Here is a 16,770-nt window from a genome sequence, read left to right as displayed (position 1 = left end):
AGTTGGGGACAGGAACACACAGGGAATGTAGAAGCCTCCAAGATAGACTCACGCAGTCCCCAGGAATCATTTGCCTCAGTCAGCCCTGTAGTAAGGGAGAAGAAGACCAGGCCCAGCAGCCTGACAGACATGGTCTGAATCAGGCCACTGCCTACTGATTGTAACTTTGGGCAAGTTTCCCCTTCAGTGCTCAGGGTCCCTATCTACAGCATGAAGCTGATAAGCCCTGCTTCGGGGACAGTAAGTACAATCTTGCAATGTGAGGTGCAAAAGCACTTGGCATAAAGTAGATCATAGATATCACTTTATCTCTCTTTCTCTACTACTGGGACAATTAATGCCAGAATATTTTGCATGAAAAAGATGTTAGTGAGATAGACTGAACCCCTTATGATGAATTTAATAGTTTTTATTTTTCATAAGTTTCAAGACAAAGGAGAACTAGTTATCATTCGCTGCTCAAACTTTTTTATATTGATCATTCTCAGTTGCCACAAGAAAATCGATTAGGGCAAGTAGAAGTAAGATATCCCGTGGCAAAAATGAAATATTCCAATATAGCAAAATTGCAATGATAAACATATTTTCTCTTTAAGCATCCAGCATTGTTCTGAGGTTTTAGAAATAGGCATTTTAGAGCCAGAGCTGAGTTTGAAATCTCAGCTCTGTTTACTAGACAAGTAAACTTAGGCAAGTACTTATAGTCTGTCTTTATCTCAGTTTTTTGGGTTTTTTTTAATAAACAGAAAAGGAGTGATAATACCAAATTTACTGTTGCAGCAATTAATGAGCACTGATGTTTACCCAGTAAAAGATATAGTCATTATTAGAAATCATTAGTCTAATATGATCATTATTAAGTCATCTGTGGAGATCATGTTGACCTCGACAGGAACTCCTTTCTAGTAAACTTAGGGAATTGAAGGACAATATGAGGGAAATAAGTAAAAGAATTGCCCATTATAGAGAAGAAGTAACAATCCTGTTTTGAAGATGTCTAGTAAAATATGTAGGAAGAAAGACAGATGAAGTTTTTAGGAAGGCTGACAACATTACCAACTATTAAAGTAATTATGTCTAGGACAGGAAAAGCCACCAAAACCACAAGCTCATGCTACATTCATGCCCGATTAGAGGTTTGGTTGTAGGTTAGGAAACAGCATACACCTCCAATTTGTGTATGTAAATATGATTTAGATTTACGTAAACATTTCTAGCAAATGAGAAAAAATAGTTAGCCAAACAGTTCTAAAGACTTTATGTGAGACCACTTGTATTATGTAACCACAAAAATAAGCGCAAGATACAACCAAAGAAGATTTGAGTTTCCCCTTCACAATGTGGACAGTGCTTCAAAAAAGTGTTGACCCAATCAGAGGGGGGCTCATTATTCATATCATTTTGACATAAGCTACCTTCCTGACATATTTCAATACCCTGTCGATACTGCTAATTCTCTGGCTACTGTTCCTCTCTATTACATTTTCTAGATTGCAGTTTTTGTCACAATATAGCTTTGACTGTACTCTAAAACACTTTAGCCTTTAAAATCGATTGCCACTTTTGAAAAGCATAGAATTGACAATTTGGCTTATAACCATATTTTTACCCAGATCCAATCATCCCACCCACTACACCACAGATGCTCATCACATCACTATGAACATTTTATCCGAAATTAATTTGGTACATGTTCTTATTTCTGACACCAGCTGTGGTGCCATTTTATAGCAAAAAAAAAAAAAAAAAAAAAATCCATGCCAACACTCTTTTTGATTTCTTTTACTCTGTCTCATGCGACATTCAAAATAAACTAACACACAACACCAGAGTTTCTTTAAAATTGAATGAAACTAAAATAAAAATGTCCTTCTCGTATCTATACATTTATAGAAAGTGCACAGGGCAACAACATCCCCAACAAATGGTCTTCCAAACACTGGATCCTTCCAGTGACGGAAGCTCAAGTGCACCCCACGGTGGTTCCGTCTGATTTTTGTAGCTCTAATGATTAGACACTTCACTTTTTTTTTTAACTTTTATTTATTTTAAATGTGTTTTTCCAGTACCCATCAGCTTCAAGTCAAGTAGTTGTTTCAATCTAGTTGTGAAGGGCACAGCTCACAGTGGCCCATGTGGGGATTGAACTGGCAACCTTGTTGTTAAGAGTACCGTGTTCTACCCAACTGAGCCAACCGGCCACCCCCAGATAATTCACTTTTTAAAAATATTTTTAAACTACCTGACAATCACTTTTAGATTTTGTCTTCCATAGCTACAAATTAGATGCCCAGTTCTTTCTCTACATCATGGCTATTCATGCTGCTTATGAACAAAACTCTCAGGAACACCTAAGCTTCTTTTCCTTTAAGCTAAACACCACATTTCCTTCAATCATACCCCAAATATCATGATTCTGAAACCCTCACCATATACTGATCATTGCTCAACTGTGACAGTCAGAACTAGGCACAGTGTCCCAGTTACCCTGGAACCATCTGTGTAGATGAGTCAGCTCTGGGTTCCCTTGACAGTTAGTGTATTTATCGAGCAAAGACAAAGTAGATGGCACTGGCAGTGGTACTTCATGGTGCCATGCTTCTCATTCTCTTTACAACATGTCCACTGTAAGCGAGCTATTTCCAGGATAGAGCTGTGGATAAGAGCAAAGACGAGTTATACAACTCATGTCTATCGATATATTTGAAGTGACTGGTTAATTAAGAAAACTACTGTTCAAGCTCAGTTAACTTCCTCCTACATTGGGAAATATATCATTTTTTTTTACATGTCCCGTACTCTAATAAAAGCCCTGCATAATATATAAATAAAACCAATCTTCAAGTTAAATATTTTGATTCTGCTTCCCCAGTGTTATTTGATAGGGGACATTTTCCCCCTCACTTAGTACTTAACAGAGAAAAATGAGAAGATTGACAGAGTCTAAAAATATCATTCTGATAAATTCTTAGTGCATTCTCTATATGAGTTCACATTAAAAACTCTATGATCAGATATCCATTTAAATGGCCATTTCAGACTGTGTATTGAAATGTTTGCTTTATTTAAAGAGTAATAAAATAGTCTAGTTGAGCTCCTTAAGATAGAAGAAATAAAAATTCAGCATTTCTCTAACATTAAAGAAAAATCAATTACACATGGATCTAATTTTCTTTCATAAGCACAGAGTATGATGAATTATGAGGAAGAAAAATGGACATTAAGCATGCTATGCATACTAGCTTGTCAACAAGTATGGCCTAACATTACTATATTATTTGGATGAAAACAAGTTATTTATTTTAACTAAGTCTATCTAGTTCCAATCAGAAACAGATTGAGGAAGGAAATAAATGCCCTAGGTTAATGGCATTCTCTTTATGATTACAAAATTCTGACTCAAGTGTTCTCCATTGTATATTTGTCTCTGTCCTAAAATTTGGAACTTAAGCACATTTATCTCCATGAAAATGTTTCAGGAGTCAGACCCTCTACCCCTACATACACAATCTTATCCCTTTTCCACTAGTAAATTCTACTGGCACCACCCTAACTGAAGTGGCCCTGGCTTGCTCAGGAAATAATGAAAAATGAATAACATTTGTCCCTTCCTTTCCACTCCCCTAATACTCCAAGATTCTGATACGTTATTAAATTATAAATAAATGTAGTTGTAATATGGGCTGCTGTCACTTTAAATACCAAGTTGAAAATAAGAGGTTAAAGATAACAAATATAGTGTGTAAATGTAACTTCTGTTTAAGAAGCTTTCTTCTCTTTTTATTTCATAAGTTTATTTATAATGGAAGTTTTTAATTGAATCCTTCTAACCACCTTTAAAACACAACTCGGTAAACAATATCCAAACACCAACCTGAATAAATATTATTTTCTTTCAGATCAGTATTTAAGGACAACCAGGGAAATGTGGACAGAGACTCAAGATTTTCACCATTATACAGACAAGAAAGCAGCAAGATTTCAACCGAGGACCAACTTAAAATAGTGTCAGATTATAGAAGGTAAGATTTTTTGGATACTCTTGAAATTAACATAAATCAGCTACATTGCTACTTTTATTATTTGTGCATAAGCAATACTTGATTATCTGATTCTCAAATGTCCAAATTCCTCCAGAAAGCAGATGTTCGGCAGATGATTTTGCTTATGCCCAAATGACACTGACAAGAGTAAATCTGCCAGAATTACTTAGCAGTGTGAAACACTAAACTATGTCAGTTATCTATTGCTATGTAACATATCACCCCAAAACTTAGTGATTTTAAATAACAACATCACTTATTTTAGTCTTCAGTCCATAATTTAAGTATGGATAGATAAGGAGAGCTTGTGTCTTCTGCACATGGCCTCAGCTGGGAGAGGTCAACTGGAGCCAGAGGACTCACTTTCAAGATGGCTCATTTAATAACTGCCAAGTTGAGTGGGAGCTCAACTGGGGCTGTGGGCTAGAAACTGGTTCTTCTCCATCGACCCTCTCCATGAGATACTATGGTTTTCTCATGGCTGGGTTCTAAGAGTAAGTGTCCCAAGGATCAGACAGTGATCACTGCCAGTTTCTTAACACGGGGGCTGAGAAAGTGCCACAGTGCCATTTCTACCATGACATGCATATACTGTCAAGCTGTCACAGAGCCTAGATTAAAAGGAAGGAGACATAAACACCTCAAAATAGGAAGAGTGTTGAGGAATTTTAGAACTATGTGTTGAATCTCCACAGAACAATTAATTGCTGTGAATACAGTAATTCATAATATTTTTGTCATTCAAATGCTCTTGGAGGGAATGATGGAAGCTAGTGCTAAAAACTGAAAAATACAAAAGCTACATTTTAAAAATGAATCACTGTGCATTCATTATCTGATGATGATAAGATCTTTCATGACAAGCAACTTATCTTAAATTGTTAGTCCCCTAATGCACACAGGATTCTTATACCCTTTGCCCCCTTCTGGGATGTTAATGCTGTGCCTTTCTAAGAGTCAGCAGTCTCCTATCAATTAATTTTGTTTATCCAAAACAAAAATAATATATTACAATGAAACAAACATGATTAATACTTTCTGTATTGTCAATAGTGGATATGTTTCTATTTAACTATAAGGTATGTTTTCCCAATGTTTTTGTTGTTGTTGTTGTTCTGGGAAAAATTATAAATCTTAGGAAGCAAAATAAAGGTAAGAAGTAAGATCTTGGAGGAGGCCCTGAACAAGTGTTACTTTTATGTGGTCCTACAAGACCACTCCTTAGATGGGGAGACCCTCATCTTGACTTCGTCAAACGTCCTAGTCAGAGCACCCACCATATCCTTCCCCAAGGCCACTGCAGCTACTAAGTGTACAAAAGCATTAAAAGTTGGAATGCTGAGAAAGGAATGGTCAAAAGGTTTGGGCGTAATTTGATATAAACAGGAGAAGACCATTCTCTCACAAAACCCATGTGATCAGTGTATAGCAAAGAAAGTTATCACTAGGGAAGTTAGAGGGCATCTAGAATATTCAATGCCATACTGATGAGACATTAAATTATTTCATAGATGCTTCATACCTTATGACATTTATTCTCAGTATTGTGCTGATAAATGTTTGCCAACTGACCCTCTAAGGGAAAAAAAAAAAAAACTTATGTGTTCTGATGGCCAATTTCTATGGTGTAAATTCTCCTACCATGGCTGATTTCAAGCTATCAATGGGGCTTCACCAAATATGGAGATGGGAAGAAGTGTGCATACCTTTATATAGCATTCCCACTGCACAGGGTAGATGTAAATAACCTCAAGAGCATGGATAATCTTACCATGGAGTGAAATAATTAGTAAGTGAGGAATTTTGAGTAGTATTTATTTATCAAAGCTCAGAATTACAATTGACTGTTTTTTTCCTTGACAACTAGAATAATTCTGTGTGTGTGTGTGTGTGTGTGTGTGTGTGTGTGTGTGTGTGTATGCTGGCATACTTCCACAGGGCTGACAGAGCAAGCAAAATGCAGACCATCCCCGGAAGCCTTGATATTGCTGTTGACAACATTCCTTTGGAGCACCCAAGTATGATGATGATGTCATGGTTTGCTTGTAGAGTTTTGAATATTTAGTGTTTGGTTTTTTGGTTGTTTTTGTGTGTGTTTTTTTTTGGGGGGGGGCGGGGGCGTTGTCCATTGGTTGGTTGGTTGGTTGGTTGGTTGGTTGGTTGGTTGGATAGTTGCTTGGTTACAAAGATTTGGGTTTTTTTTTTTTTCAAAGTTTGAGATAAATGGAATTCATTATCCTATAGAAGTTTGGGGGTTCTGATTTCTTCATTAAGATTATAAGTATTGTAGGATAGGAATTATTAGGTTGGTGCAAAAGTAATTGTGGTTTTTGCAATTACTTTTCACCTTTTAAACCACAATTACTTTTGTACCAACCTAATATATTCAGGGTAACCTAATATTTATTTGGTATGCACCATGTACCCAACAAAGTGTTAAATTATATTATTTAATACTCAAAACCCTGAAGGGTTGCAAATGAGGAAAGTTGAATTCAAATAGATTGATAAACCAATAACCCATAATACAGGAATTTATATTCTGTGCAGTTCCTCTGACTCAGAATATAGGGGTGGTTCTGCCACACTGTGCTGCCAAAGGGTTACTCTGAACACAATGCCATAGCCACCCAAGTGGCCACGCAGTAATTAAAACTGGAATATTTTTAGACTGCTATTACACAGAAAGTATATATCTTTTTCAGACTATGATCAAAAGTCCTATTTATGTCAATGGAAATTTGAATTTCAGGAGGAGCTTTTACTAATTTATAGTTTCAGAATTTATTTCTTAAGTGGTGATATCGGTTTATTTATTTATCTATTTATTTTTGTTACTTCTGATTATGCCTTTTGGTGACTTTCTCAGCGATGCAAAGAATGAATACAGGCATCCTAAAATTAACTACAAACAGGGATAAGATTTTTACCATAGGGTATTTGGATTACCATTAGCACTATTAAGTTTTTTATTCTTAAATTTTTCCACAAATCATTTTAATATGAAATAAAATGAGGATTCTAAGTTAAGCCATGCCTCCAAATCACTTTTAAATTGATTGGTGAAAAAGAGCAGAGGATAAACTAAGCCATTTCCTCTCCCTGATGCAGGATGTGGCTTTTATTACCTATGGAAAAGAAAATAACAAAAGAGAAAGCTAAAATATTCTCTTTGCAAGGACTGTAGGACATTAGGGAAGTATGACCAAATTATAAAAATACTATAATTGATTTTCAAAAACAAAAAACTGTAATCGGATTTCCAAGCATAGTTAGCTAATCATTTTGCTTTGTTGAGCACAGGCAGATTCCAGATCGGGTAAAGAAAGGCAGAAGGGCTTGCTATCTTTCAGTACCACAACTATAGTGTCCAAACTATTTAAAAGTTTTAAAAGTTTTAAAACTATTTAAAGTTTTAAAAGTTTTAAAAGTTTTGATTTATAAATTCTTAAGGATCGTTTTTCCCCCCTCAAGCTAGATATCAAAAGTTTGTAAAACCTGAAGAGAAAAATGAAATAAATTGTATCGAATAATGTTGAAGGTGTCTGTGTTGTGAAATCATTCCATAGGGAAAAATTACTATTAATCCGTGCTATCAGTAGTAGACCCATTGGACAAAGTTTGATTCTGCCATAGATCAATAACTGTATTCTTTTTATAGTGTTATAGTAAAGATCAGTGAGTTAGTCTTTATAATCCCAAGTTAGTATGCTCAAAGGATCATTAGCTAAAATTTACTTTTTATATCGCGCTTCATACCAAAAGAAAATAGTTATAAATCCATCCAAGTGATCTACCAGTTTTTGAGACATCAATTTGGATGTTACATATATAGCTTGATTATCTATCGTGCCTACCTCCTACAGATTGTTCATGCTTGCATGACTTAACAGAGATTGCTATAAAAGTATGGAGTTTCTATTTTGAGTGGATTAATTTTAACATCTATTAAGTATGCTTCACGTAAAAACAATCATATTAAATGACAAACTCTTATTTTCTGATTTTTAAAGACTGTGTAACATCGTCCTTTATCCCTGTCAAGCCTTTCAATGTGACGGCTCAACCAGAACCCACAGTGGAGGTGGAAGAATTTGTTTACGACTCAACAAAGTATTGCCGTCCTTACAGAGTGTACAAAAATCAAATTTACATTTACCCCAAGCACCTCAAGTATGATAGCCAGAAATGTTTCAACAAGGTATATGTTTCTGCATTGTCATCCTCTCTTTCCACCCTATTTAGATCACATTAAGATGGTTTCTTGAAAGTTCAGATACAAATTACTATCGTTCAACACTTTGAAAAAGAAAATCGTTTGAAGAAAATGCTTAATAAGGGACAGTGATGAGTTTCCCCTTAAAAATGTTTAAGGATGCACAATTATGTAATATATTAATAACCTTTCTCAAATCAGCCCTAAATAGTGCCCTGTTTCAATGTGAGATTTTTTCTTTCCTTTGAAATAATCTGTCCAAATCCTTCCGCTATTTCTGAGTGGATAAGGTCACAAGAAAGTATTGGGTATGCTACATTTTTCAGATTTAATTAGAAGCTACTTGTTTTAGGCACTTGGATTGTTTTCTGGTGTTATATAACAGGCAATTATAATTTCCATTTCCCTTACCATAATTTCAGGCACGTAATATAACCGTGTGCGTTGAATTCAAAAATTCTGATGAAGAAGGTGCTAAACCCGTGAAGGTAAGCCAAGTTCTCATGGGGACATGGCACAAAGGGGGCAGACAGATGAACAGGTTCATTCCACCACTGAGGAGCTTTGGATTTGAGTGTGGCGGAAAGAGGAGCAGCTCAATACATTTGTTTTAGATTTCCTAAAATGTACCCGACTTAATAGCCATCATTATTAACTAGCTCTATTAGAAATGCCAGTCTTGAGGCTCTGCTTAGCTTTTCATGATTTGGAAAAAAGGAAAGCATTCTACTGTGAAACAAATGCAAAAAAATAAATAAATAAAAATCCCCTCTGGAAGACCTTGCCCTTTCCAAAGATTAACTGAGCGTGCTTGATTTAAAATGCCGCATCCCAGCCCGCCTCCGTGCGGCCCGTGGAGAACCACTGCTGCAGACCGGCCTCACGACTAATGCAGTGGGCCCGTGGGATGCTCTTGCCTATGGAAGATGCGAATGGCCAGCTGACTGAGGAGCTTTGGGAAATGGCTCTGGGAAGTCCGTCCTGGGTTTTGATCACATAATTTCATAAAATTGAGGTTTGGATGAACTGTGCTGTTTTTTTTAACCTATAGAGCTTCAACTGGATGACACTTTTCAGAGTTCACATTTGATATATGCTGTTTTTATTTGAGGGGCTTCAAACAACATCAAATAACCTATAAAAATAGAGAAGAAAATTATTTTTTAGTGGGCCAGCGGCCAGATCTTCCCAGTTTTGGTGCATCAGAGAATGAGATATAAAGGACAAAATGAATCTCTAACGCCCACAATTAGCTGAGATAATCTCTTAAAGCACTCTGCCAGGTTCCAATTGTGTTCTTTGTGGTAAGGTTGGTAGCATTATTCAGAAGAACAGTAATCAATTTGAGTGATTGACTGAATCAAGCAGAGTGAAAAAGAGTTCTTTAAAATACTCTTGAACTCCTTCTCAGCATCCCTAAGTTCCAAGTTCCACAATAGCATTAGCATCAGGAGAGAAAAAATAAAGGGAAATGGAACAAGCAAGAAGACAAAGGTGGTGACCAGATGGCAAACACACCAGGCCTGTTAGAGCAGTGTTCATGCAGAAAATTCTAGGAAAGAAGAATAATCGCAAGTGTGTGGGTCCCTGTTTCATTGCAGTCTAAAGCATCACACAGATACAGCAGATGTCAGAAGACGGATCCTGGGCTTTGGGCTAAGGACGCTTGTCAACTGCATGCGACTGGAAAGTGCCATATCACCCCTCCTGGCCTGATTAGGGACTGGGCAGAATCATAATTTAATATAGTGGAGCCGGAAACCAGCCCTATCCTGCCAGCTCAGCATACTTGGTTGGGAGCTGGCATGTCTGGGGTTGGGGTCCAACCAAGCCTTATGGTCACCCAACTGATTGCCTGAAACTCTGGACCAGAGCTGGATATCACAGGCCCCTTCAACAGGTCACCTGCAGGAATCAGAATGGAACAAATGAGATCTTATCTCCTAAACCAAAAGTTAGGGCGTGAACTGATTCAGGTCTTCAGTGTTGATGTAATAGCTACACAATGAATTAAAGCCTTCAATTTTGTCTTCAGAAGCACCTCATTCTATAATAAACACAAGGCAGCACGTCAAAGTTCAAGGTTAATTAGATATCAGCTATGCCTGGCAAGTTTTCACAAAATTCCTCTTTGTCCCAGGATTGGTAACTGAAAAGTCGTGCCCTTTTTGTGCTCAAGGTTAATTTCAGACACTCATAATAATTTATCTCCTAACTTTTTAAACAGTGTATTTATGGAAAACCTGGAGGGCCCCTCTTCACCTCAGCCGCCTACACTGCAGTTCTGCACCATTCCCAGAATCCAGATTTCTCAGACGAGGTAAGGGCCAGGCTGCCACTGCCCCGAGCAGCTTCTAAAAAGATGGGTGAGTGGGCCAGGTAACGCACAACGATAAACACTCACTCTAGACCACACCTCAGACTAAGGACATGCGCTGGCAGATGTTTACTTAACCAAGATTAGACACTACATTGACAGTCGCTTCAGAAGTATGTTGCAAATTCAAATAGTTCTGCGCAGAGCGGCCTTTTACAAATGTGATTTTGTTGTTGTTCTTATTATTCTTTTCAAGTGAGACTAATTTTGGTTTCTTTTATTTCTCTGGTTAATAGAATAAAGATTATGTTAGATAGCTTTTAACACTCAGTAGCAGCATGTCATGTCACAATGGAAAGAACAAAGGAATGGAGAGTATGAGCCAACACTACTGCTTACAACCTGTGTGAACTTGAGTGAGCTTGGGCCCCCTCATCTCTAAACGTGGCGTGGAGCAAGACCTGTCCTGGACAACTCTCAGACTCTCTTATTACGTGCCAGGCACCGTACATATATGCGTCAGCTCACTTAATTCCCACAAGGTCTCAAAGAAACAGAGCCAGCAGGGAAGATGATGGATAGGTATATACATAGATAGACAGATAGATAGATAGATAGATAGATAGATAGATAGATAGATAGATAGATAGATAGATGATAGATAGATAGATAGATAGATAGATAGATAACAGATAGATAACAGATGATAGATAGATAGATAGATAGATAGATAGATAGATAGATAGATAGATAGATAGATAGATGGATGGATGGATGGATGGATGGATGGATGGATGGATGGATGGATGGATGGATGGATGGATAGATAGATAACAGATGATAGATAGATAGATAGATAGATAGATAGATAGATAGATAATAAATAAGGTATTTATTCACATCATTATGGAGGCTGAGAAGTTCCACAGTCTGCCATCTGCAAGATGGAGACTCAGAAATGCCGGTGGTGCAATTTGGAAGCCTGAGAGCCAGAGAGCCTGAGGTATAGATTCCAGTCCAGGTCCAAAGTCCTGAGAACCGGGACCACGAAGGGCGGGAGAAGATCAATATTCCAGGTCAGGCAGTGAAGCAGAGAGGGAATTCAACCTCTCTCTGCTTTTTCATTCCATTCAGTTCCTCCACAAACTGGGCGATGCCCACCCACATTGGGAGGGCCATCTGCTTTGCTAAGTCCACCAATTCAAATGCTGTTCTCTTGTGGAAACACCCTCACAGAAATAATGTTTCACCAGCTACCTGGGCATGCTGTGGCCCCAGTCAAGCTGACACATAAAATTACCATCACACCTTCCTATTCTATGGATAAGAACAGGGACTCTGAGAGTTATGTAACTCTACAAAGGGTACATAACTGATAAGTGATCATCAGAAGTCACAGCAGGCCATGCGACTGCAAAGCCTGAAACCTCACCACCTGCTGTTACACATAGAAAAAACCTCACTGGGTCAGTGGTAACTTACTACACACACTCACAAACAAACAAGTTTCAGGGATTACATTTCATTTCTAGCCAAGAAGCAAAGGTCTGAATTAAGGCAACCTACTGGTATGATGGCTGAGATTTAAAAATCACATCCTTTGCATTAATTTTCTATTACTGCTATAAGAAGTTACCACAATTTAGTGGCTTAAACAACACACATTCATTATTTTACAGTTCTGGAGGTCAGAACTGTGCAATGGGTCTCACGGGGGTGAAATGAAGGTGTCAGCAGCCCTACGTTCCTTCTGGAAGCTGTAAGGGAGAATCCTTGCCTTCCCTTGTCCAGCTTCTAGAGGCTGCTGACATTCACTGACGTGTGACCCTTCTACCAGTTTCATCACTGTGACCTCTGCTTTCCTCCTCAGGTTGCCTCTGACTCTGACCCTCCTGCATTTCTCTGACAAGGACCTCTGTGATTACATTGGGCTAATACAGCATAGTCTCCCCATCTCAAGATCCTTAACTTAATCCTATCTGCACAATCCCTTTTAACCATGTAACGTAACATGTTCACAGATTCTGGGGATTAAGATACAAAGGACATCTATGTGGGGCTATTATTCTGCCTACACCACCTTGTTACACATCAGTCATTTTAAAACTAATTAAAAGAACACCAATGAACCACAAACCTGCCTAATCTTATCTCCTTCCCCCACATCCATTTAATGCTCTTTTTTTCCCCCTATAAATTCAGGACAGAAGGCAAAAACATTAAGGGAAAGTGCTATCACCACATTCTAGGATATTTACTGTATTGGTTGACCTCTTGGCAAAGTCAATTTGAAAAATGCATGCACTATGACCATGTAAGATTAAAAAGAAAGGAAAGGAAAGGAAGGGAGGGGAGGGGAGGGGAGGGGAGGGGAGAGGAGGGGAGGGGAAGGGAAAGGAAGGGAAGGGAAGGGGAAAAAATGAGAGAAGAAAAAGAAAAAAGGATTTCTCACTGTTAACTCTGGCTTTAATCTCTCTCACTCTCATGTGCTTCCCACAATCCTTATAAAAGCCACATGCTTGTTCACAGTAGTACATGTAGGTAATGAACAACCTGGTGAACTTTGCAGTGTAGACTCAAAACTAAGGCTTTATTTCCTTTCTTATTATTGCAAAAAGTGATTGCATTAATTGCAAAAGCATAAATATAAATTCTTCCAAGGCACAGTGATAATGTGAATATTTGCAGTATTTTTTAAATGAAGAATATTTGCATTAGTATTTAGTTAAGTGGAATTGTGTAGTACTTGTTGCATTCCCATGTACTCTTTATGTTGGCTAAAAAAGAAAATTTCATTCGACTGCATTGTTAATCATTGTATATTTTGAACTGTATATGGGCTTTTTTTTACACCAGGTTATCATGATGTATATCAACAATATGTTAGTTAGCCTGCAAACCATTCTAATTCATGACTTCTCAAACTTGCTCCTGCATCAGAATCACCTGGAAGGCTTGTTAAATCACAGATTACTGGAAGCCACCCCAGATCTTTGGATTCTGTATGTGTGGGTCTGCGAATTTGCATTTCTAACAAGTTTCCAGGTGATGCTCATGCTACTATTCCAGGGACAACACTTTGCAAATCGATGCACTAAATCCTTTCCTGAAAAGGTGAACATAAATTAGCCAAAGAGATGTACAGAGAGTCTAATAAGTAAGCTGGTTGATAATGTGCCTGGCTCTCTATCACCTCAGTGTTTGAGTTGACTATTCTGGAAGCTATGTAGCAGCTTGATAGTGAATGGAATGCAGCTTACTTGCCCAGGATCCTGGGATTCCAGTGTGAAGTGGTCAGAAGACATGGGTCCTTGTCCTGAAAGATCCTGTTACTGACTAGACCATAATCTTGGTGACTCCTGCCTCTGTATGACCCTACTCCCTTCACAAGGCTATATGGGGGAATTACATGACTACGTATGTGATAAGAGGTTTGGGAACTGTAAGACTATAAAATGTAGAAGGTTTCAAAACATCTCTTTCCAGGAACATGGAATATGTTCCTCATTAAGTATATTATGAACCCCTATCATTTGTGTTCTTTGTTTATTCAGAATCACTATTCATGTAGCTATGGCATGACCTCTTCACAAAAGGGTTCATTATAAATATATATATATATATATTTATGCAGTATATACCACAATTTTTTGTGTGTTATTTTTTTAAAAGGGATGAATGCCATGCTTAAGTTACATCATTTACTACTGGCATGTTTCTCAGCAATGTACCTATGAACTGTCTGGGGATCTTATTAAAAATGCAGATTCTGATTCCATATGTCGGAGGGAGTGTCAAAGATTCTGCATTTCTAAGGAGCTCCCAAGGGATGCTCACACAATAGGTCCATGCACGCCGTTTGGACTCATTGTTCACTCAGTGAATGTCCCTTGATGACAAGTCCTCAATCTGTGCCTGTTTACAGTCTACAGTCACGTCTGTGTGTGTGTGTGTGTGTGTGTGTTTAATCCATACTATAGAAGCATAAATTATTATCTAACCAGACATCCTAGGTATTCTAAATTATGATTATACACCCCAATAAAGAAGTAAAAATATCAACATGTTAACACATTACTGCTAGCAGGATGGATATTTACTGAGAGTTAAATCAGTATTTCTAACACTATTAAACATGGACCTAGATTTCAGTTAAAGAATTTTTAGAAGGCAAAGGTGCCTATACTTTCTCTTGCCTTGACCCTGGAAAAATGATTTTAATCTCAGTCGAGCTATTATCTCCTTTTTTGCAGGTGAAAATTGAGCTACCCACACAACTCCATGAGAAACACCATATTCTATTCTCTTTTTATCATGTCACTTGTGACATCAATGCGAAAGCTAATGCCAAAAAGAAGGAGGCTCTGGAAACATCCGGTATGACAGGAAGCAATCTGACATACCTTTACATGTCATCTGTTTGACTTGAATTGGAGAGTATTTTAAAAACTCTGATTTATTACTTTTTTAGTGAAGTATCGTATTCACAAATGATAAGTCGCTTTATTTTTACTCCTCACCGTTTGTACTCAAAAATTTTCTCTTTGTTGTTCTTTTGCACAGTTGGATATGCTTGGCTTCCTCTGATGAAACGTGATCAGATAGTTTCTCAAGAGTATAATATCCCAATAGCTACAAGCCTGCCTCCTAATTATTTAAGCTTTCAAGACTCTGCGAGTGGGAAGGTATTGAATGATGTATAATTTAAGAGAAAAAAATACATGAGCTAAATGGCGTGAGGTTATCTTCTTTCTGCTGTTTAAACTAACCCAGCCAAAGTGTATACATGCATTATAGTCATGAGTCAAATGCACCTACGACATTTCAAATATCTTGTTTACTTTATGGCCAAGAGAAATGATCTATTCAGAATGATCCCCTGATACTACATTGGTCCACTTACCAACATCACCTAATGTATTTGCGTCTTTTATTTTCCATCTTTGTAATAACGTACGATTAAGGGAGCAGGATGACAAATTAACATAAACTAAATAACCAGTTTATTTGCTTTCTCTCAAATTGCCGTGGTGACAGTAACAAACTCTTTTTTTGCAGCATGGTGGAAGTGACGTTAAATGGGTTGATGGTGGCAAACCACTTTTCAAAGTATCAACATTTGTTGTATCAACAGTGAATACTCAGGTGAGCATGTTTTTTCCAAAATGTGAGCATCTTCGTAAACACATAGAATCAGGTGTCGCCTATCTTTACAGCAGGAGACTCAGGGTGTCAGAAGAGCAGGTGATTGAAAAGGAAGACTATTTGCAGCATAATTCTGTGCCTCTCCCAGGAGAAATAGAATACACTAACCCATAAAAGCCCAAACCCCATAAAACTGCAGACCCAAATACCAGAAGTGTATTTATCTGGATGACACTCTCCTTGGAAGATGGCTTTGCTTCCACTGACAACACCCAAGTGTTAAAAACGTGAAATGTTCAAAATAAAGAATGGGAAGGCCATGAAGTCAGCAGAATTGCATTTGAGAGCCGCCTTGGCCAATTTCTGACTCAGTGACCTTGGACAAGTCACTTTACTGCAGTTCTTATTTCCTCATCAGAACAATGATAACAATAAAATCTCTCTGCCTAAGGTGTGGTAAGGCTTAAAATGAGAAACTGCATGTGAAAATATCTCATGAAGTGCAAAATGCAATACAAATCTAATTATTATCATTAGGGTACATTCACCCCTTCCATTGCAAGGCAGCTTGGTCTATCTACCACAATGCGAGAACGTCCGTGGCACCAATTAAAAACTGCAGAGCGAATTATTACAAGTACATAGAGTATGTCTTTCTCCTTTATTAAATTCCATGTGTATCTGCTTTTCGATTTTTGTTTCATGCTGCTTTATCTCTAGCACATACTTGGGTGCTAAGAAAAATGAAATTCTCCAGGCACCATACATATACTGGAATGAAATATCTCTCAGTAACCTCTGGTGTCTCAAGCCAAATTTAATCCTCTTTCCCAATCTTATACCCGTGACTCTTTAAACCCTTCTTTTCTCTGATGTCATCAGCCCTGGTTGAGTCCCACAGAACAGTCATGCTCCACCAAACCCTGCTTTTCTGTATCTCAGAATGTCCTGAGTTTTCTTTCTCACGCTTCCAGTTGTGTGTTAAGGAACATGTAAGAAAAATTTGTAGAAGTCTTGGAAGAAGCAGGAGTAAGAAGATGAAGGCATTT

General features: G+C 37.8%; 1 protein-coding gene across 14 annotated transcripts in view; it reads left to right on the top strand.

Moving 5' to 3' along the window:
* DOCK10 (dedicator of cytokinesis 10) overlaps positions 1–16,770 on the top strand; it is a 237,338-nt gene that overhangs the window by 163,402 nt on the left and 57,166 nt on the right. For all 14 annotated transcript variants that reach the window (XM_081050706.1, XM_081050700.1, XM_081050705.1 and 11 more), the window contains exons 15-22: positions 3,900–4,022; positions 5,982–6,061; positions 8,057–8,244; positions 8,682–8,747; positions 10,487–10,579; positions 14,830–14,953; positions 15,140–15,261; positions 15,635–15,721. In XM_081050706.1, coding sequence (XP_080906832.1) covers positions 3,900–4,022; positions 5,982–6,061; positions 8,057–8,244; positions 8,682–8,747; positions 10,487–10,579; positions 14,830–14,953; positions 15,140–15,261; positions 15,635–15,721 — 883 coding nt within the window. The remainder of the gene's footprint in view (positions 1–3,899; positions 4,023–5,981; positions 6,062–8,056; positions 8,245–8,681; positions 8,748–10,486; positions 10,580–14,829; positions 14,954–15,139; positions 15,262–15,634; positions 15,722–16,770) is intronic.

This window comes from Rhinolophus hipposideros (assembly GCF_964194185.1).
Source record: "Rhinolophus hipposideros genome assembly, chromosome: 6".
NCBI classification, from domain to species: Eukaryota; Metazoa; Chordata; class Mammalia; order Chiroptera; family Rhinolophidae; genus Rhinolophus; species Rhinolophus hipposideros.
This window is presented reverse-complemented; position numbering and strand designations above follow the sequence as displayed.